At 35.1% G+C, this 25571-nt stretch overlaps 1 protein-coding gene across 1 annotated transcript in view; it reads left to right on the top strand.

The window, feature by feature from the left end:
* Positions 1-14354: 14354 nt before the first annotated feature.
* Positions 14355-25571, top strand: part of CNTN5 (contactin 5) — a 990860-nt gene continuing 979643 nt past the window's right edge. Inside the window, exon 1 of the mRNA XM_053705588.1 lies at positions 14355-14622. Coding sequence (XP_053561563.1) covers positions 14355-14622 — 268 coding nt within the window. The remainder of the gene's footprint in view (positions 14623-25571) is intronic.

Raw genomic sequence — 25571 nt, 5'->3', positions numbered from 1 at the left:
CAGTACTCTGGACAGCACTTTTTTATTGGTGGATGAATTTATCCACCAATCAGCAAGGACAACCCAGGTTGTTCACCAAAAATGGGCCGGCATCTAAACTTACATTCTTGCATTTCAAATAAAGATACCAAGAGAATGAAGAAAATGTGATAATAGGAGTAAATTACAAAGTTGCTTAAAATTTCATGCTCAATCTGAATCACGAAAGAAAAATTTTGGTTACAGTGTCCCTTTAACCTGAAAGAAGACTAACATACTTATTTTGTATGAAAAGTGCAATAACCCTGTAATGTCAAAATTAGATATGTGCATGATCGAAAAATTTGTTTCAGTTCGGTTCGGATCGATTCAGAGTTTTTCAAATTTCGTTTCGGATCGATTCGAATTTGGAAAACTTCAAATTAATTAGTTTCGGATTCGTTTCGGATTCATTCGGATTCGAAAAAATTCGGCTGGATTCGGTTCGGAAATTCGGAATTTCGGTATGTGTGCTGTGTATTAGACTAGTATTATGTACTGTATATTAGGTGTAACCCATAGCAGAGTGATATAACCTAATATACTGTACAATACTAGTGTAATCCATGGCCATCCGAGTTTACCGAATAAATCCGAACTAATTTGGATTTATTCGGTAAATTCGGCAGTATTTTAATTCGGAAATTTGGTTCGATCCGAATCTCCGAATTTGCCGAATTTCCGAATCGATCCGAAACGAATTGCACATATCTAGTCAAAATATATTATTTGTGCAAAACAAAATATTAGTTTTAAAAGAACATAAAACACCTCCTTTTTCTTTTTTACAAGTTATGCTTCTCCCACACTCCATAGTAGGCAAAAAAAGCTAATTTCATATCCTGCTTCCACTCAGATAGCTGGTTTAGGCCACCGGTAATATTTTCAAAGCCCAAGTTACAGAATCTGCTTATATGTCTAAAGCCATGTAATTTGTGGATGTGTGGTTATTACAAACATATAAATGGTTACTACAAATATATTTTGCAAATAATGGGCTATGTTAACCATCCTAGTTGCGATCGTAAACAAAAGTGAAAAAGGAATTCACATGATCGTCACTGTGCTTATATATATATACACACATAAATACAAAAATACATACTGTATGTACACACACACACACACACACACACATATATATATATATACATACATACATATACATATTTACACAAGTATATGTATGTAGCTCTATATTTAAGCCCTTTGCAGCACCTGGGACCAATATTTGAGCCCTTATAACTTTTTGTTGCAATCCTTTTTTTAAGTCATTTAAATTAGTGTTATTATTAGTGTAACTGTACTTTTAAATATAATTTTCACGTTTTTTGTGCAACTTTTTTGTCGAGCATAATAGATAATCAGAGCTCTGAAGTCGCACTACCCAGCCATGCATTAAATTAAATTGCACTTGAGCAATTATGTTTACTTTCAACTCATAATACACTCGCTACTTCCGGTGCACGCAAATGTCAGCAATAAACCCATTGTCACTCATGCGCAACTGTTAGTGTGACACCCAGAATCTAGCCATTGTATCATCCATCCTTATTACTTTTGTGATAAAAAATTTGTTTAAGTTAAAAAAAAATATTTTTCACTTTCAATAATTCTAACTCCCGAATATGGGCACAAAGCTCTAAGATACAAGTTAAGGCATCATATGTAGGGGATGCACAGTTCAAGAGCTTTTGACAATGCATTTGCGCTAGCGTCAAACCCTGTTCTCTCTTATCTTGAACTTGATTTTAGATGATAATACCTCTGACAAAGGCCTTAAGAGCCCCCCAAGACATGAATATCTGTGACAGTCCCATTATCGTCAATCATGCATGAGCAGCGGCTGTCATTAGGAAAAGTCTGGGGGGACTGAAATACGCCACATAACAGTTGGCGCAATGTGTTAAGAAGCAGTGGTTTGATAACCATGGCTTCTTAGCTTGTGCTAACCTGCAGCTGACAGGGCTCTGATGCTAGTTTGAAAAAGTTAGCTATTTTTCCCAAAAAACAAACAAATACTTAAACCTACTTGAGATAAAAGACATGTCATAGTGATTTTTTTATCAAGGAAGCTTTTCCAGCTGGCTTACCAGAACTGGGGCAGAGTTGGTTCACATCACTGTGAACAAACTCCAATATGTCATCAAATATGTGTGCTATTCTTCTTGAGAAAACTAGTAGATTTTTTTTTCCTCAATGTTTTTTTATTGAGGGCAAAGAAAGAAATGAATATAAAATGATACAGTGGTTCTGACACAAGATGTAGCCAAATGATATTAATATACATAATCAGTATAAGGTGTCCACACAACTAAATATCCATGTTGTACCTGTAAAACAATAAGTATAATGTAAGATAATATCCCTCATTGTTCTAGCTCTTAAGGTCAAATGAGGCCACTTTTAGATATCTAGCACAACTAAAACAATGGTTAACAGGAAGGTAATAGTAGTAGAAGGTAATTTTTTGGCCTTTATAGAAAGAAAAGGTATAAACACATCAACTGTATTCTGAACTTATATTAAAAGTATATAACCAAAGAAAGTAATAAAATAAATAACTGTTTTAAATAGAACATTAATAAAAGTATAAATGGCAGCATTCAAGCCTAAGTCAGCTTAATTATGGCAAACAAATACTGTTAAAATAAGTAAGGTAGTATATGAAGTATATGATAAGATTTACTAAGCTTAATTATAAATATATGTGTATATGTATAAATATGTGTACATATGTATTTATGTATTTATATGTGTATATTTGTAATAACACACATAAGTTTTAAGTATTTGTAAAAACATATTCCTATATATATCTGTATATATCTATACCTATATGCAATCATCTATATATAGGTATAGATATATATTTTACCCAAAAATATCAAATATATATATAGAAATATGTATTTATGAATAAATTGAACATGTTCTGCTATGTGAATAACATTGGAATGTGAAATATTTATATTTCATGTCGAGGTAGTGCACTTGAGAAAATACGATCCGGTTTGCTCGCTGTAAGGGTGCTAGTTTTTTCCCCAGTTTTTATACTCCATTGAAGTCTATGGGGGAATGCATTAACGGGGTTGTGATATTCTAACCGGCTATCTGCTCGTATCAAGTTAACGTTCAAATGAAAACCTTTTACTTTCAACTTGTAATATGCACGTTACCTGACACGCGCAAAAAATTTACTTCTAGCGGAGTTAGCTCGGGAGCAATAAATAGTGCTACACTCGTAATTTAGCCCTTAATAAGGCACACAGAATTGAAGCAGGCAGAGGAAGTCCACAACAGTGTAGGGACAACCAGTAGTGATACAAATAAAACATAAGTTCTAATAGAATTAAAATAATGGTTTAAAACTAGTAGCTTTTTACAGACTGGCTGAGATCAAAACTAGATCTCATCTCAAGAGGTAACATTACTTACATCGTAACTAACAAGTTATGAAACTGGTTTAAAGGGTCAATAAAACATTCTGCAGTCTTGCAATAAATTAACATACTTGATGAACATTTGCTGAATGCATTTGACATCTTGTTTGCTGGAAATGCTTTTTATTTGTCAAATTCCACCCTCCACTTATTTAAAAGAGCCAATCTGAATTTGTTACTGGAGTAGACAAGGCTAGCCACGCTCATATGATTAGCAATATCCGGTTTGCGATTCCCTATCATCTCTTCTGAAGCCAATTAAGAACATTTATGTAGCAAGATTAGGCTTGTTAAAGAGACATGACCCTCAAAATTAAACTTTCATGATTCAGAATATGCCATTAATCTTCAACAAAGTATTCCAAGAGAACAAAGTAATTTTGATAATACATTTTAAAGCGTCATGCTCTATCTGAATCATGAAAGTTTAATTTTGACTTTCATGTCAATTTAAGCATGCAGTCTGCATTTTTTGTAAACCCACAATGTTTAGATTTAAAGGACCATTTAATTGATATTTGAAATTATTTTCCTATCCTGACCATAACAAGTAGCATAAGTTGTATTAACCCTATATACATTTTTAAAATGCATATGTTGCAACTTGTAAATTAAAAGACTCTTTATAATATAACAGAAATAATAATACATATATGAGCAGAATGGATTTAACTTTGTGAATGAGCAACTTTAAATTAAATTACGGTCTTCAGTACATTTTTAAATTATTATCCTTGATTAAAGAATAGTGTTATCCCAGCCAGTGTACACTATAAGCAGTAATCTCAAAAATTGTTCTAACATTTCATTTACTGTAATAGCAGTAATTGTGCCTCTTTAATTTTGGTATTTATTCAAATGTCATAGAAATTCATTTGTAATTCACCATTAACGAGGCACTTTACTAATTAAACTTTGCAGAACATGTGATTATCTTGTGCATGCCCTTGCAGGTTTTTTCAAGCATGGAAAAAGAGAATAATTTGCCATAGAATATGTGTTTAAAAATGCTACATATATATATATATATATATATATATATATATACACAGTATATATATATATATATATATATATATATATATATATATATATATATATATATATATACAGTATATATATATATATATATATATATATATATATATATATACAGAACATTTATTCATATATATATATATATATATATATATATATATGTACAGAACATTTATACACACATATATATATATATATACAGAACATTTATACATATATATATATATGTAAAGAACATTTAAACACACATATATATATATATACAGAACATTTATACATATATATATATATATATATATATATATACAGAACATTTATACACACATATATATCGTCTATCTATCTATCAATCTATCTATCTATCTGTTTATTTAAAAAAATGGGATTTAATAATATAAGTATACTTTACTGTAAACACTATAAAATACATAGCAATAATTATTTTATTATTATTATTATCAGGTATTTGTAGAGCGCCAACAGATTCCGCAGCTCTGTATTCTTTGATCTAAGTTTTTGTTTGTTTTTTTTGTATTGTAGTACTCTTTATAGATATAAATATAGAAATATTTAAGATATAATAAAAGTGCTAAATAAACACAGGATATTAATTTCTTAACTTACCTTATGCCAACTAAGGGCTAGATTACAAGTGAGACGCAAACATATTTTGTGCAAGCAATATCGTCTTTTCGTGAGCATTTTTCATTGCACTGATACTACAAGTTGAACGAAATTGTGTTTCACACTTCAATCCTTACAGCAATCTCAGAGCTATGGTAAACTTTTTTCCGATACTAAAAAGTTGCACAAATCCCTTCAAAAATACGTTACAAAGTACTATACACTCATAATAACACTGTCTAATACAAAATTAAAAAAATGATATTGCACAAAAAAGTTATTAGGGCTCAAAGATATGAGATCTCGGGTGTTAGAAAAAAAAAGCAGCCAAAGTACTTTAACATAGAGATACATACAGATACATCTCTAAAGATGTATTTGTATATACTGTATATATATATATATATGTGTGTGTGTGTGTGTGTGTACATATGTAATAATGTATTTATATGTGTATATATGACTGTCAATACATATATATACAGTATATATACTGTGTATATATATATATATATATATATATATATACTGTGCATTTTTATATATATATATATATATATATATATATATATATATATATATATATATATACTGTATATATGTATATATATATATATATATATATATATATATATATAGACATATAAATAGATAAATACATACAGTATGTATATATATATATATATATATACATATATATTAGTGCATTAGAGCCCTTTGCCTTTAAGCCGATAAAAACATAACACATCTTTATGCAATATGCATATTTAACCCTTTGAGTGCTAAGCACTTTCCCACCTGGGTGCTAAGATTTTTTAATGCTTTTGTTATTTTTTGAACAATTTTTTTTTTAACTTTTTTTTATTTTTTTCAGACCCCAAAGACTTACACTGTTGGAACGGTTAGACGGTTACCTTTCTAATGGTGGGTCTTGGGGGTCTGTAGCTGCTTAGATGCCTGAGATACAGGCTCCTAAGCAGCATGCCCCCTACTCCTATACTTAACATTGTTAAGTATAAATAAAGTTGTGCGGTGACATAATCACGTTATTGCGCATGACATCACCACGCAAAACGGGAAGCCCCAGCGATGCCTGTCACTCTACAGGCACGATCGCCAGGGTAGGAGCGGGTGGGAGCCCCCAGATCTCCCTCAAGGTGGGAGAGTGCTAGTGACGGCTCTGAGCCGTCATTAGCAACAGAGAGGGAAACTCTGTGACAGCTCAGAGCCGTCATTAGCACTCAAAGGGTTAATAAAGATTTGAATTATGTATATACTGTAAATATGGGAGAATACATTAACCTGTTAGCAATATTCCAAGGTTGGCTTTTTGCATGCGTCGGGTTAGCTCTCATGCATAAACTTTTAACTTTTAACTTGTAATGGGCACGCTACCAGACACACGCAAAAAGTTTACTTCTAGCTAAGTTGAAGTTGATCACTCGTAATCAAGTCCTTAATGTTCAAAAAATATGTGGAATAATTATTATGTAAAAAAGTACACATGATGGTGTATCTAGGGAGCTTGGGAATCACTCATATCATTAATAGTTTGCAATAAACCATAGCTGGAAATACAGAACTGTTCTGCCAATTACAGCTGCACACAAGACGCAGAAAAAAGTGTGTGCATGAGCATATTTTGTCCTAGGGCAAAGCAATTTGGGTCCAACAAATTTTAAAGGTTCTTCCATGACATGTTTTTTTTCCTAATCATAGTCTTTTTGAATGTTTTATTTATTAATTTTATAAGTTTTGTGGGGGTGCATGATCCCCTATGTGGGTCTTTTATGTTATGACAAATATATGAGACAAGCATAGCAATATATGGTGGAAAGGCTTGAAGTAAGAATTAGGGATATATATGAATATATTTACAGGTATATGATGTCAGCACATTTCATTTTTATGGTTATGAACAGTTCATTTATACATAAAGAGGACACATATTAATATTAGCATAAGGTTTTGATGGCTTGATATACTTCATATCGTAAAATTGTTTTGTGGTTCTTTACAAGCTGATACTTTCATATTCTTTAATGTTCAGTCTGGGCTTTATTGGGACTAGGGACATCAAGTGGTGTTTTGGAATTGATTTTGGTGTTTTTTATATTTATTTTAATATATTTTCAATATGAACATTTTTTGTTTGCTAAATTTCTTTGACTTAATACTTTTATATAACTTTTTTTCTCAGTACTGAATGAAGTTACTCCTGGTCACCTAACTATATTATACATTTTGTAACATGGTTGAAAGTGTTACCACAGTTATATATAATTATTTTTACTTTGAATTATTCTGCAAATATTTTATTTTACAATAATTCTTTTCAATTTAATGATTGTATTGACTGAAGGTATTTTTAAGCATTGTTACATTCAGCAAATTGAATATAACCTTCAAATATAAAATTTAACATTTTACTTTACCAATGATGCATTTTTATTTTTATTTTTTTATATTGAAATGTTAATTTCTTTATGCTGTGCTTTTCTTTCTGAAATCAATTGTTACATTTAATATTTGTTATGCTAAAATGGAACATTTATTCCCAAAGAAACTAATGTTGAATGTTTTGGCAGATAAAGTATTTTACATTCATTAAGAATGAACACATTAGTGATAAAGAGCATCATTTGACAAACAAAAGAAACTTAAACATTATTTGACAATAAATTCTAATAAAATTAAATTTTTCCCCACCTATGGACATCCGCATGTTCCACTTTATCTATGGATTAATGGAAAGGTTCCGTTACATGGACTCTAGGGCTTGTAGTTCACAGAATAGTTTTATGTTAGCATCTTGAATTATAGCATATATTGGATTTCAAAATAAAAAATTGGTTCCCATTTATGAAGCTGTCAACTTCCTGCTCACAAGAGATCTCACATCAAAATCGGAGTGTAGATCATCCATCAAAATTAACACATATTATCTCTATTAAAATTATATGACAGTTATGGTATCAAATCTGATCTCTGTCATCATTTGAGCCAGATTGTTTGCAGACTTTTCTACAACAAATAAGCTACCTTCCTCCAGCCAATACCATGCTTTTTTTAACCCCTTCCCGCCCAGACTTATTTTTCTCCATCGGAACAAAGTTCCAATGTAAACAAATAAGATATAAAGTGAAATCATGCGATCGTATATGTGATTGCGTGATTTCAATAATGGGATTGTGTCTTGGGGGAGTTGCCTTTAATGCTAGGCATGCCCTCCAGCCCACAATCCCATTCAGGAAGCGCCTTTGGCTTAAGTACAACCAAAAGGCTAGAATGTTCTATGCCATCCTAAGGGTGTTAAAGCCCAGTATGGGTTAGGACGGCCTAGAACATCCTAAGGGCAGGAAAGAGTTAAGGCTTTATTAATTCAATCAACATGTCCATAGGTATAACCACATCGAAATCTGCAAATAACATACACTTGCTGTTAGGTCGAGGGCATAATGGAACTCAATAGGGAGCTTATAGATATCTTGCTGCAAATGTTTTTCTTTTGACTTTGTCATGGAGCAAATCAGCCCTTTAAAAAGTTGTTGGTAGGGTCTGAGGGTGTTTCTATCTAGGTGTGGATTTGAAGCCCTCCTTGAAAGACCACATCTAGGTAGAGGTTCCAGCTCAACCATCCAGAGGTTTTAGCTTAACCAGGAGTCCAAGTCGTCAGTAAAGCTCTGGAATCACTAAAATCACAGTCATAGCAGAGGTTCTAGCTCAACCAATAGTCAACATTTTTAGTGAAGTTCTGGAATCACTAACATCACAGTTACAAGCCATCACTGGAATGTTAAAACTGCTTGATACTCTCCACTTTCTTACCACAGGTAATTTGAGCCTGTATCCAGTATAATTATTAGAATGAGAAGACATTTTCATCTCAACAAAATTTTAAATCCACTCTTCACTTTTTTTGCAAGTTTTGTAAATCTACAGAGCACAGTGGAGGAGTGGAAAGTGTTCTAAAAATCATAATTTCACATATGTACCATGACAGTCACATTTCAGCTGCCTTTCAAGTCTTGGATTGGGAATTTGCTTGTTATTGGGTTGGCCAATTGGTACATTTGTACATTTGTGCTAATCAAAGCTTCAGTAAGCAATACAATTCAACTGGTTTTTTTCTGTATTTTTTTTGTTCTGTTTGTTTCTTTTATTAGTTTGGTAGCTACTTCTGCAAGGGTGGGGTTATTCACTTTCAGAGAATAAAACAAGTTGACAGCTTTGAAAATTGGTTGCCATATGTTATTCGAAAATAAGGTACTAAAACATCTTCAATACTAGATGGAACCTAAATAGTACCTAGCAATGTTCCTGAAGTTAATCTAATGTTTTAAAACACATCATATAAAGGATCACATAAATTCCAGATTGATTTATTTACTGTCTTAAAAAGAAAAACCCATGATACACAATAACAAAGAACAATAACTGATGAAGAAGTTTTGCATGCTGTAAAAATTATTTATGTTTGAATGATCCAGTCAAAGCTGGTGAATACATCTTTATCATAAAGCTGTTTATTAAATCCACATTCACATATCAAGTTTATAAGAGAGATTTGTTACATTTGATTAATTGTAATCATTTTGTAAACTGCTTTTTGTTTTTAGAGATAGAAAAAAAATGCAACACTTCCCGAAAAATCACAAGTATTATAATCAACCTTTAAATCATGGGAGCCTTTTGTGTTGAATATTTCTGAGCGGCAATCGCTTTTTTGGCAACTTTCCAACAGCAGTGCCTTAGTTATAATAAGCTGTAATGAAAATGATCGTACAAAAGGATGACACTTGTTTATGATGGAAAATATAATATCAACAATGGCTTTAACAAATGAGATGGTAGATTCCTGCTGTTCTGTTGCACATCAAATACCTTTGTTTCATGTCAAGTGATTTTAAAACGTATCTTAACAATACCAGTCATCTTTTAATTTTGAGTATAATTCTGATGTCATTCAATAAAATGTATATATTCTACTACTGCATGGAAATGAAAATCTTTTTTTTTTTGTCGTATCTACAGCCAAAGGGTATTATTGCACTCTATAATATTTTTTTTCTCCGATTTAGGGCTGGATTATGAGTGGAGCACTATTTAGCGCTTCAGCTTGAGTGTATACTTCGAGTGTATACTTCTCTAGATGGAAATTTTTTGGGTAGTGCACTTATTATAAGTTGAAACTAAAAGTTTGCTTGTGAGCGAAGCTCGATGCACGCTAACCAAATATAGTGACCGTGTTAATGTATTCTCCCCATAAAAGTCAATGGAGAGTGCAAAAGAAAAAACCTAGCGCCTATCCCTCACACGCTAATCTGACAGGATTTATGATAAGTTCACATTCCAATGTTTTTCACATACAGAACAATGTAATTTTATTGTAAATATATATATATATATATATATATATATATATTTATATATTTATAGATATACACATATACAGTATATATATATATATATATATATATATAAAAATATCAATAACTGTATCTATTCCTATAGATATATATTTATAGATACTTATTTTAAATTAACATTATCAGATATATTTAAAAATATATATATATATTTTTTTTTTTTTCAAAAAATACTTTATTGAAACAAAAACGTCATACAAGGCATTCAATAGTATTTTGTAACAGTATACATTCATAACCAATTTAACACTTATATCATGAAAAAGTCTCTCAATCTTGCCGCATTGGTGACACACATTATCCAGCAAAGTGTCTGTTCCATATCTCTGACGCAGTCTTTGGAGAGTGCAATTAGTTGAATGAAATTGGTCTATTTACTTGTATAAATCTCTTTCTAACAACAGGGTAGAGAAGAGGAGGTTTTTTGAGACACAGTACATACTTGTTCTAGGAACACAAAATCACTTATCTACAGGTTACCTGTTTCTCTGACACACCTACCGTACCCATTTGCCAACATCTGCCTCTGTGTCTCTATCCGCCCCGCCTGCTAAACATGTGTGTGAGCCATGTGAAAGGTACCTGAGTCTCTTTTTGTGTTGTGATATCCTATTTTAGTCTACTGAGAAGTGTTGCTTCCATAAGAGTGACATTAGCTTGTGCGTTTCTATGGTGCCTGATTGTAGGTGATGGTATCTTTCCAAATGGAGCAGGTTTTCCACCTGTCCTTTCCATTCCTCTACTGTAGGTGGGGTGTCTGATTTCTGGTGTTTTGTTATAATTGATTTAGCGCTATTTATCATTAGTATTAGCAGAAGCTTGGCTATTTTATGAGTGAGCTTGGGGAGAGACATATATAAGTAAAAATATATTTTTAATATTAAAAATTAAAAAAAAAAATTCTATATGAAGAACATAGGAATCTAAAATATAAGTAATGCGCATTGTGGTTCGCAATTTACATCTAACGCTTCAATGAGCGTTCTTGAAATATTAAATATAAAATATTTTTATTATTTATGTTAAAGCCCTTTGCAGCCCTTTTTTGACACCTTGTACCATATATCTTTGTACCTTTATAACTTTTATTATTATTTTATCAGATAGTTTTTATATGAGTGAACTTTACTTTTGTATTTATGTTGTGTTTAATGCAACTTTTTTCTTCCCCTACCTTTTATGCAAGCTCTCAAGTCGCATTTACAAGCGTAAATCGTGATTGCACTCAAGTGAACGTGTTTACTTTCAACTCATATTGTGCAAAAAGCCAAACAAAAACCAATATAGTTCTCACACAAACGATAGTGCTCCACTCATAATCCAGCCCTTACTGTATTTCCAATGGTCCATTTTACCTGCTTGAGTGTATTTAATTGTTTTCAAACAACAGATTTACCTTTATTTTGTAATTCTCGCCTATACTGAACAATCTGTAACAAATTTTTCTATGTAGAAAAGCTATGTAAACAGGAGAATATAGCACTAATTAATCTTCCAATGGGAGATAGGAGGGAAATAGATTTTGTATCTGAAATTAGATGGTTGTGCTCATTTTACCCCCAGTCATAATTAGCATTTCTGTATCTAACAAAGAAAATATTATCAGGTCTGCTTTACCTTCAGGCTCAGCCCTTTGTTATGGGTGTTCTGCAGAACAACAGACAATGGTTTATTGAGTAAAACCAAGAATTTCAAATATAAAATAAACATGAACGTTTTCCCTTACATTTAATACTCTGCAGAAGTTGTTTGGAACACATTAAGGGGAAATAAATTTAACTGTATAGTGTCCCTTTAAACTCAAAATATAACACTCCATAAAATATTTGTGTACAGTACCAAAAAGACAATATTGCAATGATATATTATAATTTAAAGGAATATTAAACAGTAAATTATTGCCAGTTATTATGGATTGAAAACCAAGATTAACACCAAAATAGAATGCAAAATTATTTGTTTTAATTGTATTAGTTGGTTAAATAGTGAAGATATAAGGATGAATGTGTTTTTTTTTTAAAAAAAAAACCCTCCAAGATGGGACCTATCATTTCCTTACCTGTTTCTTCTGCTGAAGACAATATGATACAGATATAAAACATGCAATAAAGCTAGGCTGACCATATTGCCGCTTTAAAAAGGGACATATATGAAAAATGCATATGTCAGGGTTGTTTCCAGGGCTGTTTAAAGAAATGGTTTTGTATAAGAACCCTCACATATGTATTTTTCATATGTGTTCCTTCTTAAAGCGGCAATATGGTCAGCCTAAATAAAGCAAAAGTGTGCAAACAAGGCTGGGTGGGACATAGGAAATTAGAGTAACTATCTAACAGGGTTTCCACACAGCCTTGTTTAAATACTCTCTATTGTAGTCCTTTTTATATGTATCTCTAATTATCCACAGCAGTAGAGACAGATAAGGGAAAACCTAAGTTCCAACATGACAGTATTCATTATTTGACAGAAACAGTGGAATTGAGAAAAATAACTTACAGGATTTTTTTTATTACAATCTTAAACTGTTTAATATCCCCTTAATTATGTATTTTTTTTTAATCAGTGCCTAATTGGTTAGAGCAAATAAGATATAAGAAAAATACTCACCTTGCTTTCCAAGGGGTTTGCAAAATTTTATTACAAAAGTGCAGCTTTAAATATTTTAATGCACTGTTTTGCTATATATAAAATTATATATCACACATATAAAAAATAAAATTTGTGATTTTAATTGGATATTGCACACACATGGTTTTGTTTAAAGGGACACTGTAACCAAAATTTTTCTTTCGTGATTCAGATTGAGCATGAAATTTTAAGCAACTTTCTAATTTACTCCTATTATCACATTTTCTTCATTCTCTTGGTATCTTTATTTGAAATGCAAGAATGTACGTTTAGATGCCGGCCCATTTTTGGTGAACAACCTGGGTTGTCCTTGCTGATTGGTGGATAAATTCATCCACCAATAAAAAAGTGCTGTCCAGAGTACTGAAACCAAAAAAAAGCTTAGATGCCTTCTTTTTCAAATAATAATAGCAAGAGAATGAAGAAAAATTGAAAATAGGAGTAAACTAGAAAGTTGCTTAAAATTGCATGCTCTTTCTGAATTACAAAAGAAAAAAATTGGGTTCAGTTTCCCTTTAATCTAAATACGGTGCATGAATATGTTTTATAATCTTTTTTTTTTTTTAAATGAATGGTTTCTGTGCTGAATAAACCAAGGGTATATGTCAGTCTAATACAGACATGTACTGCTCCACCAATAGAATTTCGGCATTGCACCTGTTAGTCAGTAAAATAATGGCAGAATCCGTTGGGCACAAACATGCATTTCCTGCTAGTTTCAAATTAAAGCGTCATGAAACCCACAATTTTCTTTTCCTGATTCATATAGAAAATACAATTTTAAACAACTTTCCAATTTACTGCTATTTTTTTATTTGCTTCCTTCTCTTCTTATCCTTTGCTGAAAGGTTTATCTAGGCAAGCTAAGGAGCAGCAGAGAACCTAGGTTCTAGGTGTTGATTGATGGCTGCATATATATATCGATTGTGATTGGCTCCCCCATGAGTTCAGTTAGAAACCATTAATGCATTGCAGCTCCTTCAACAAATGATACCAAGAGAATGAAACAAATTAGATAATAGAAGTAAATTAGAAAGTTGTTTAAAATTGTATTCTCTATCTGAATAATGAACGAAAAAATCTGGGTTTCATGTACCTTTAACCTTAAATATATAAATATTTTTTATTATGTCTAATATTTGCTCTTTTTTATGCATGAAACGTTTTAAGTATAATGTGTTGTTTACTCATGTTTTTATCTTATTATGTTTTAGATCCTACGACAGCTGTTCCTGGCCAGCAAACGTCATATGCTGCAATCTTAAGGATAAAATCAGCAGGTTCATCTTCTACTTTGTTTAACACTAAGAACAGACCAAGATACGGTAGCTCATCTTTAGAAACCTTTGATCACTCCTCACGATCCTGGCGGGACAGAGCAAAATATCACAGTCTGCCAACAAATCTCTACCATTTTTCTGAAGCCTTCCGACAAAATGATGGTAAGTTGTTAAGCAATTATTGTAGCAAATTTGTTACCATTTTTTATGTTTAAGTTATCAGCATTTTCAATTTTAGGCATCTGTGTGAGATAATGGAAATAAATTAGAAAGTGTCTTAAAACTGCATGCTCTATCTGAATCGTAAAAGTTTATTTTGAATTGAGTGACCCTTTAACTAATTTGAGCTTTCATTCACTTATGGTGAATTTCATTAGAAAAAAAATAACATAAAAGTGAGTGAAGCTCTACAGAAAGCAAACACTTGTGTCTGCTCTTTGATTTGATTTGCAAGAGTCAGGTGACTAAAAACCACACACTCATCTAGATATTATAGGATGATTTAATAAGAGGTTATTAGACAATTGTTTTTAAAAAGATTATTAAATCACACCTTCAGAACCTGAGTCCACTGTGATGGTTTCTTGGTTTTATTCAAGGAAAATTCAGTATTTCTCTCCTTAAAAGCTGCCTAGTAACAAGTGATGGTAAATTCTAGCATTTCCGAACCTCTAGGATTTCCCATCACTAAAAAAAAGGTGACCTTCACTCAAAAGGTTGAAAAAAAAATATGAATAGGTTTGGCTATTGGCTAAGAGATGGAAACGTTACCTCATTGAGGTGCTTAGGTTAGTGCTGGAGCTGTGGAGAAATAAAGGTACCTATTCATCATTTTATTTTTTAAACTGATGATGAATCAGAGTAGACTGCAATGACAGAAAGTCAGAAATCAGAAAAGACAGCCATGCACACAGCCAAAACAGAAAGAGGAGTAAGCAACTTTTTCACCTGTTAAATATTGATTGATCAAATTCTTGAGCTGGATGTGATTTTAACATGGAAAGTTGAACTTAAATGGGCATTTTTTTTAGATGTTTGCAATATATGTTTGCAATATAGAGAACCCAGGACTATTTTTTTTTTTTAATTCAATCGTAATGGGCATCAGGTCTTGACTGATGTAAATAGCATGAAAGTGGAATTGGTAATGTTAGTATTGATTTATAAACTTATTGCAATTAGTTTATTAATAAAACATTTTTTTTGCAATAAAAATGATCAGTTATGATGAAAAAGAAAGATACTACAAGATGCAAAAGGCCACAGTGCTCTGGAAAAACCATGTCTGCTGTGACAAATTCACCTTTGTTTTGTGCCAAGTAGAAACTGTTTCAAAACAGCTAATCTCAAATAGACAGCCCATGATAGGAGGGACATCTGTAAGGAGAACCTACCAGCTTAGAGTGGTAGCCAGGCCCGGACTGGGAATAAAAAGCAGCCCTGGAAAAATCAAAGACCAGCCCTATATTCTTTTGATTCTGTAGAATGAACACACCACATTTTTCTAAAGAAGTTTAGGTTTTAAGTCATATGCTAGTTAACATAATAGATTTATAAATCATAAGTATATTACACGCAGCACTGTAGTACAACATAACTTGATATACAGAATGAGTTTGACTACACAGAAGACAATTAAATAGTAACTTTTAAAGTACACCAGGAACTATAGTGTAAAACAATTTTGCACAATTGTACTGCTTTGTTTACTTTGGGCCAGATTACAAGTGGCGCGCTAATTAATGATCCTGCTTGAGCGCTAATTGCGATAGATGTTGCACTTGTATTATGAGTTGAAAGTAAAATGTTTTCACTTGCAGTAACCCAACAAGCACAAAAAAACGAACTTAGAATATTGTGTGCGCATTCACGTATTCCCCCATAAAAGTCAATGGAGACAAAAAGTAGAAAAAAAATTGAATACCCCACTCTTGTGCAAACCTACTTAACCCCTTAATGACCGAGGACGTGCAGGGTACGTCCTCAAAAAAAAGGCAGTTAATGCCTGAGGACGTACCCTGCACGTCCTCGGTGTGGAAAGCAGCTGGAAGCGATCCTGCTCGCTTCCAGCTGCTTTCCGGTTATTGCAGTGATGCCTCGATATGGAGGCATCCTGCAATAACCTTTTGAAGCCATCCGATGCAGAGAGAGCCACTCTGTGGCCCTCTCTGCACCGGAGATCGGTGGCTTCCTTCGTTGGTGGGTGGGAGCAGTACCGGGAGGCGGGTGGCGGCCATCGATGGCCCTGGAGATGTGGAGGGGGGCGGGATCGTGGGCGGGGATGCCCAGGGGCGCGCACGGACGCGCGCGCGTGCACGGGAGGGCGGGGGGGGGGCGCGTGCACGGGGAGGGAGCGGGTGGGAACCGCTACACTACAGAAAAAGGCAATCAGTTCAAAAAATGTATATAAAAAAAAATACGATCAATGAGATGGTGGGGGTTGGTGGTGGGGGGGGGGGTGTTTGGGGAAGCTACACTACAGAAAAAAAATACATAAGAAAGAAAAATAACACTAAGAAAGAAAAAAAAAAAGCCCTTTTTTGTGCAAGCTGGGTACTGGCAGACAGCTGCCAGTACCCAAGATGGCCCCCAATAAGGCAGATATGGAAGGGTTACAGAGCTGTTTTGGGGGGGATCAGGGAGGTTGGAGGCTAAGGGGGGTCCTACACAGCAGAAGAATTATTTTTTTATTTTTTAAAAAAACCTAAACCCCCAAAAAGCTTTTATTTTAGTACTGGCAGACTTTCTGCCAGTACTTAAGATGGCGGGGACAATTGTGGGGTGGGGGAGGGAAGGGAGCTGTTTGGGAGGGATCAGGGGGTCTGATGTGTCAGGTGGGAGGCTGATCTCTACACTAAAGCTAAAATTAACCCTGCAAGCTCCCTACAAACTTCCTAATTAACCCCTTCACTGCTAGCCATAATACACGTGTGATGCGCAGCAGCATTTTGCGGCCTTCTAATTACCAGAAAGCAACGCCAAAGTCATATATATCTGTTATTTCTGAACAAAGGGGATCCCAGAGAAGCATTTACAACCATTTGTGCCATAATTGCACAAGCTGTTTGTAAATGATTTCAGTGAGAAACCTAAAATTGTGAAAAATTTAACGTTTTTTTTTTATTTGATCGCATTTGGCGGTGAAATGGTGGCATGAAATATACCAAAATGGGCCTAGATCAATACTTTGGGTTGTCTACTACACTACACTAAAGCTAACATTAACCATACAAGCTCCCTACAAGCTCCCTAATTAACCCCTGCACTGCTGGGCATAATACACGTGTGGTGCACAGCGGCATTTAGCGGCCTACTAATTACCAAAAAGCAATGCCAAAGCCATATATGTCTGCTATTTCTGAACAAAGGGGATCCCAGAGAAGCATTTACAACCATTTGTGCCATAATTGCACAAGCTGTTTGTAAATAATTTCAGTGAGAAACCGAAAGTTTGTGAAAAAATTTGTGAAAAAGTGAACGATTTTTTGTATTTGATCGCATTTGGCGGTGAAATGGTGGCATGAAATATACCAAAATTGGCCTAGATCAATACTTTGGGATGTCTTCTAAAAAAAAATATATACATGTCCATTGATATTCAGGGATTCCTGAAAGATATTAGTGTTCCAATGTAACTAGCGCTAATTTTGAAAAAAAGTAGTTTGGAAATAGCAAAATGCTACTTGTATTTATGGCCCTATAGCTTTCAAAAAAAGCAAAGAACATGTAAATATTAGGTATTTCTAAACTCAGGACAAAATTTAGAAACTATTTAGCATGTTTTCTTTTTGGTGGTTGTAGATGTGTAACAGATTTTGGGGGTCAAAGTTAAAAAAAGTGTGTTTTTTTCCATTTTTTCCTCATATTTTATAATTTTTTTTTATAGTAAATTATAAGATATGATGAAAATAATGATATTTTTAGAAAGTTAATTTAATGGCGAGAAAAACGGTATATAATATGTGTGGGTACAGTAAATGAGTAAGAGGGAAATTACAGCTAAACACAAACACCGCAAAAATGTAAAAATAGCCTTGGTCCCAAACGGACAGAAAATGGAAAAGTGCTGTGGTCATTAAGGGGTTAAAGGCCTGCTGTACCTCATTTTTTTAATTCATGATTCAGATAGAGCATGCAATTTTAAGCAACTTTCTAATTTACTCCTATTGTTAATTTTTCTTCGTTCTCTTGGTATCTTTATTTGAAAAAGCAGGAATGTAAGCTTACGAGCCGGCCCATTTTTGGTTCAGCCATGGGTAGCGCTTGCTGATTGGTGGCTATATTTAGCAGGTAAAATTGATAATTAGGGACACATTAAAAGTGAAACAATTACAGTATACTGTACCTTTAACCCTCGAGCATGAAGTTGATCAAATTTCTTGATTTTGCAGAGTTTTAAAAAATGACAGAAATTAACTTGCATGCTTAGTAGGAACAGAAAATGCATTTGTCGTACTGGGAGAACCATACTAAATATATTAATATATACTTACTGGACCAGGCTATTGAATGTGGGAAAATGATACTCGAACACATTTATGCATCCATAGATTAGCAATAACAAAATTGAGATGATTTACAGAAGCAATTGTGCAAATAAAATCTTGTTGAGCTCAGTATTGATGGTGGTGCAGATATGAGCAGATAAACATAACTTAATGAGAAGGGGAAATGCTAATTATTGTATAATTGCCAATCATTAAAATATTATTTAGAAAGAAAAAAGATTTGTGTTGCCCTTCTCTCTACCCTGTACATTGTTTTTGCTTGGTCCTCTCACTTTACATTTATCTCTTCTAGACCAATTCATCTTTTGCTTCTCTTTCTTTTATTACACACTGGGCTAGTTAAGTAGCTGCAGTCTTAGCCTCTCTATCACCTCAAGGGTAGTGGAGTTAAATCATCCTAATCCTTTTAGGATGATTGCCAAGCCTTACTGTCACACTATTGGTTGTGTGACAACAGGGGCGTGACTGCACAAGCAACTGCTCACTGGGATGCTGGAATAACAGGTTCCCAAGAATAAGCTTTATCTGCCCAGCATTTGATAAATGGAGCCCAGTTTCTGTACATAATATCTGTAGTTTCCTGTTCAGCTGCCATTTGGTGTTAACTCAATAGATCCTCCCTCACTCAATATATGTCTATCTAACTTTCATTCTCCATCATTGACATATTTCTGAATGTCTTTGTTCTCAGTGTTAGTAGATTATTATTATTATTATTATTCTTTATTTATAAAGCGCCAACAGATTCCGCAGCGCTGTCCATGGGTACAAAGATAAAAGTACAGTACAATACAATATAGAAGACACCAAAGTTTAACAAAACAAATACAGGGGGAATTGAGGGCTCTGTTCCCGTGGGAACTTACAATCTAGATGGTAGGAGGGTGAGAAACAGGAGGTGGGGACTGCAAAGGTGAGAATGATGTTAGTGTGGAGTTAGATGGGGCAGCAGTTAGGCCGGTAGAATTCATTTTTTACTGATTTAGAGATAGGCTTCCATGAACAGAAATGTCTTTAGGGAGCGTTTAAAGGAGGAAAGGTTAGGGGAAAGTCTAACAGCTCTGGGAAGTGCATTCCAGATGGTTGGTGCTGCACGAGAGAAGTCCTGTAGCCTGGCATGGGAGGAGGTGATGGTAGAAGATGCAAGGAGCAGGTCATTGTTGGATCTTAGGGGGCGGGCTGGAGTATATTTCTTGATGAGTGAGGACAGGTAGGGGGGGGGCTACGTTGGTAAGGGCTTTGTAGGTCAGGATGAGAATTTTGAATTTAATTCTGCTGTGGATGGGTAGCCAGTGAAGGGACTCGCAGAGAGGTGCAGCAGATACAGAGCGTCGGGAGAGGTGGATTAGCCTAGCAGAGGCATTTAGGATGGATTGAAGAGGGGAGAGGCGGGAGAGAGGGAGGCCAGTTAGTAGGTTATTACAGTAGTCAAGTCGGGAGATTACCAGGGAGTGGATTAGCTGTTTAGTAGTTTCAGCACTCAGAAATGGACGGATTTTGGAGATATTGCGTAGATGGTTGCGAAAGGGAGGAAGAGAGCAATTGGATGTGGGGAATGAAGGACAGATTGGAGTCAAGTGTAACTCCTAGGACACGGACTTGGGGTGATGGGGAGATAGTGGTATCACCAACAGTGATTGAAAAGTTAGGAACCGGGGTAGAATTAGAGGGGGGGATTAGAAGGAGCTCAGTCTTGGACATATTGATTTTTAGGTGGTGAGAGGCCATCCAAGAAGAAATGCCAGATAAGCAGACACCGATGTGAGCAAGGATAGAAGGAGAGAGTGAAGGGGCGGATAGGTAGATCTGGGTATCATCAGCATAGAGGTGGTAGTTGAAGCCATAGCTACTGATAAGTTTTCCCAGTGAGGATGTATAAATAGAGAAGAGTAGGGGACCCAGAACAGAGCCTTGAGGTACTCCAACAGACAGAGGCAATGGAGAGGAGTCGCCACCAGCAAAGGAGACAGAAAAGGACCTATTAGAGAGATAAGAGTGGATCCAGGAAAGGGCAGTGTCAGAGAGCCCAAAGGAGCTGAGAGTCCGTAGGAGAAGGGGATGGTCAACTGTGTCAAAGGCAGCAGACAGATCAAGTAAGATAAGTATTGAGTAGTGGCCATTTTTTTTAGCAGAAAGAAGATCATTAGTAACTTTGGTGAGGGCAGTCTCAGTTGAGTGTTGGGAACGGAAGCCAGATTGTAAGGGGTCAAGCAGTGAGTTGGAGGACAAGAAGTGGGTTAAGCGATCGAAGACTAGTTTTTCCAGGACTTTTGAAGCTAGCGGAAGCAGTGATATGGGGCGGTAGTTTGCAGGAGAATTGGGGTCGAGGGAGGGCTTTTTGAGGATGGGGGTGACCTTTGCATGTTTGAAGGAAGATGGGAATGAACCGGTAGTAAGGGATAGGTTAAATATGTGAGTAAGAGCTGGAGTGAGGGAAGAAGACAGAGACGGTATTAGATGTGAAGGGATAGGGTCAAGTGGGCAGGTAGTGAGGTGTGAGGAAGACAATAGGGAACTCACTTCATTCTCAGAGGTAGGGGGGCAGGTGCTGAGAGTGGTGGAGGGGGTTGCCAGGGGCGGAGATGGAAGGTTGCAGACTTGTGTTGGGATATTACTTTGGATGGTAATTGTTTTGTTGAAAAAGTAGTCTGCCAGGTCTTGAGCACTAAAGGCAGATGAAGGGGGTGGTGAAGGTGGGTAAAGGAGAGAGTTGAAAATGGAGAAGAGACGTTTAGGGTTTGTGGAGTGAGTAGATATAAGAGAAGAGAAGTAGGTTTGCTTGGCTAAGTGAAGGGCAGAGGAGTAAGAATAAAGAATGAACTTATAGTGAAGGAAATCTGATTCAGAGCGGGATTTCCTCCAGGCACGTTCAGCAGCACGGGAGCATTTTTGCAGGTAGCGTGTTTGGTTAGAGTGCCAGGGTTGGAGCTGACGACGTGGGGTTTTGCGTATTTGGGGAGGAGCGAAAGTGTCCAGTGCCGAGGAGAGAGTATTGTTATAGTGGGTTGTAGCAAGGTCAGGGCAGGATATTGTGGAAGTGTGGGGGAGGTGTTTTTGAATAAGGTTGGAGAGTTGTAGAGGATCCACAGTGTGCAGATTTCTACAGGTGCGGGGGTGAGGGGGAGAAGTAGGTTTAGCCTGTATATTAAGCTTAAAGGTGAGCAGATGGTGGTCTGAGATGGGAAATGGGAGACAGGTGGCGTCAGAGGGAGAGCAGAGGTAGGAGAATACTAGATCAATAGAGTGTCCGTCGCGGTGAGTAGGGAATATGGTGGATTGTGAGAGACCAAAGGAGTTTGTGAGTGAGAGAAGTTTAGAGGCAGCAGGGGCAGATGGGTTATCAATGGGGATGTTGAAGTCCCCCAGGATTAAAGCAGGTGTATTTGTAGAGAGAAAGTGAGAAAGCCAGGCAGCGAAGTTATCAAGGAATTGGGAGGTTGGTCCAGGGGGGCGATAGATAACTGCTACCCTGAGGGAGAGGGGGGAGAATAGTCGGATGCAGTGAACTTCAAAGGAGGAAAAGGAGAGAGATGGATGAGGCTGCAGGTGCTGAAAGGAGCAGGAGGGGGAGAGTAAGATTCCAACACCGCCACCATGTCTATCACCTGGCCTAGGTGTGTGGCTAAAGTGGAGACCACCGTGCGTGAGAGCAGCAATGGAAGCAGTGTCAGAAGATGATAACCAGGTTTCAGTAATTGCTAGAAGATTGAAAGCATTAGAAATAAAAAGGTCATGAACAGTTGTGAGTTTGTTACAGACAGAGCGTGCATTCCAAAGAGCACAAGAAAAGAGAGGGGATAAGCGCTGTGTGTTAATAGAGATGAGATTGTTAGGATTGCGTGACCTAGAGTTTTTGCAGTGGGGGACTGAGTGAGAGTGTAAAAGTGTGGTTAATGCTACAGGGCCAGGGTTAGGAGAGATGTCACCAGCAGCAAGCAGTAGGAGGAGTGTGAGTGACAGAAGGTGAGAGGGGGACTTGTAGTAGCGGGTATAATTAGACACAAGAGAGTTAGATGGGGAAGTATTTCTAAGGAGACAAAGTAGTTCATGAGAGGACAGCATAGGGGATGAGAGAAGGGAGGGTGAGATAAGAATAGTGTGTGGGTTGTTGTTGCTACAGGGAAGTGCAGTGATTTTTAGGAAAAGGGCAGACAGAGATAGCAGAAAATACATTGAAAGCATTGTGCAGGTGTATAGTTAGTAGGTTTTACCTGTTAGTGGGACTGCAGTTTCCCCCTCCAGTTTCTAACTCCAGTTCTTAACTCGGCACTTGTAACACAGGGCACTTAGAAGCACAGGCCACAAAGAGCCAAGGCTTCAGAGAGCCAAGTGTTCACTTATTTCTATATAAATTGTAATGATTTGAATCAGGACAGCTGTGCACAGGCATTAGTAGATATTAATGACTGAAAAGCTAAACTGTCTCCATGGGTATAATTTTTTTGCTACTTTCTTGCTCACATTGTCACACACCCCTAAAATTGTCCTCCCTCTTCAAAGTTTCTTGTACTCATCGTTAGATTTCTTGGCTCCATCCTTTCTATTTTCCCTTCCAACAGAAATTCCTCATCCTTCAATGTCTATATCACTCCTTCATTTTGTTTATTTCTACGTGTATCATTCCCTTGTCAATTTTTCCCTTAAACATCTTTATTTTTCCCCTCTATCTTGTTATTTCCAATTAAATAAACAGTAAACACTATAACATTTAAATATAACATTTTTCGTTATGCATAGTAGCACCACTTTGCAGTTTACTTTAATTTATTTTCTCCCATTTTTTAGGGCTGCAAATGCCCACTACAGACTTTTCAATATTAACCTAGCTGCATATCTTTCCTTAAAGGGACACTGAACCCAATTTTTTTCTTTTGTAATTCAGAAAGAGCATGCAATTTTAAGCAACTTTCTAATTTACTCCTATTATCAAGTTTTCTTTGTTCTCTTGCTATCATTATTTGAAAAAGAAGACATCTAAGCTTTTGTTTGGTTTCAGTACTCTGGACACCACTTTTTTATTGGTGGATGAATTTATCCACCAATCAGCAAGGACAACCCAGGTTGTTCACCAAAAATGGGCCGGCATCTAAACTTACATTCTTGCATTTCAAATAAAGATACCAAGAGAATGAAGAAAATTTGATAATAGGAGTAAATTCGAAATTTGCTTAAAATGTCATGCTCAATCTGAATCACAAAATAAATTTTTTGGGTACAGTGTCCCTTTATTTAGCATTAATAGATAACAAACTGCAAAAACAATTCACTTTACTAAAACTTAAAGGGACAAAATACTCATATCATAATACTTATATGCTAAATCACTTAACTCTCATGAGATTTCATAGTAAACTTTGTTAAATTGAATAGGGAAATAAGATGAGTGTGCACATAAGCTCACTCCCTTAGCTGTCCCGGGACAGACATACTGATTTGCTGCTTAGAAGTCCTTTACAATGGGATGTGGCTACTGAGGAATTTTTGAGGTAAAATATCTTTCTTTTTTACATAGAGATGTTTAGGTGATATTTTCTAGTCAGCTTTTTACAGCTATGCTGCATCACTTTCAAGTGTTTCAACATTTGGATATCATGGCCCTTTAATGACTGTAAATAGTTTTGTTTTTTATTTATCTTATTTATTCTATGAAGTACAACAAAAGAAAAAGAAGTACATAACAAAAACATTTACAAAGTAAATACATTATGTACTTAATTATACATACATCGTATAATATGATAAACCGATAATTGTAATAGCCCATCGTAAAGACTTTTTCCCCTTCTCTTCCTCTACATTCCCATAGTGATACATTCAAAATATATTTACCAAATTATTCACCAGACTTATGCAATTCCTTTATATTATGATAATCTTGTCTTTACTGAAATTTTTTATTCTTTTTTTTACTTAGTAACATATATATGTACGTTCCTTGTAACAACTTTAAAGAATAAATCAATATCTTTTTAACGTTTCTTTTCTTATCCCCTTCCCTGTACCATGTTTTCATACAACAGTATTTTATAATTTTCTCCATCCGTTCCACATCCATATGACCACAAAACCCATATCCCAACAAAAAAAAACAACAATAATTCCTTACTTTTTCCTTCCAACTTTATTCATGCACTAGGAGAAGATAATAATCTGTGTTTCTAAGAGGGTACAGCAATTGGTCTCATGAGGATTGAGGGAGAAATGTTATAAAGGAAGACCATTTCATAAAAAAATTGTGAATTTCATGTTCAGTGTATAGTGGGGTGGTGTATGTATTGATCTAAGATTAATTGCTTCCAAATAAAAAATTTCCACTCACTAAAATTAGGTTTCTTTTTACTTTTTCAATTTCTAAATATTATGTTTCTAGCTGATAAAATGGCCAGGTTTGCAAATTTCCAATTTATCGTATTTATCAAAAATACAATTGTTTTATAATTTTATTAACCCAAAACTCAATTTTAAACCAGAATTGTCTTACTAATGGACAATCCCATATCATATGCTTTAAATCAGCAGCATATATTCTGCATTTTAGACATTTATTACATTGGCTATTCCCCCATAATGACCCCTTTTTGGGGGTTTAATATGTTCTGTAAA

The sequence above is a fragment of the Bombina bombina genome, chromosome 3, assembly GCF_027579735.1.
Source record: "Bombina bombina isolate aBomBom1 chromosome 3, aBomBom1.pri, whole genome shotgun sequence".
NCBI classification, from domain to species: Eukaryota; Metazoa; Chordata; class Amphibia; order Anura; family Bombinatoridae; genus Bombina; species Bombina bombina.
The sequence above is the reverse complement of the archived record's forward strand: the minus strand, read 5'-3'. Positions and strand labels throughout refer to the sequence as shown.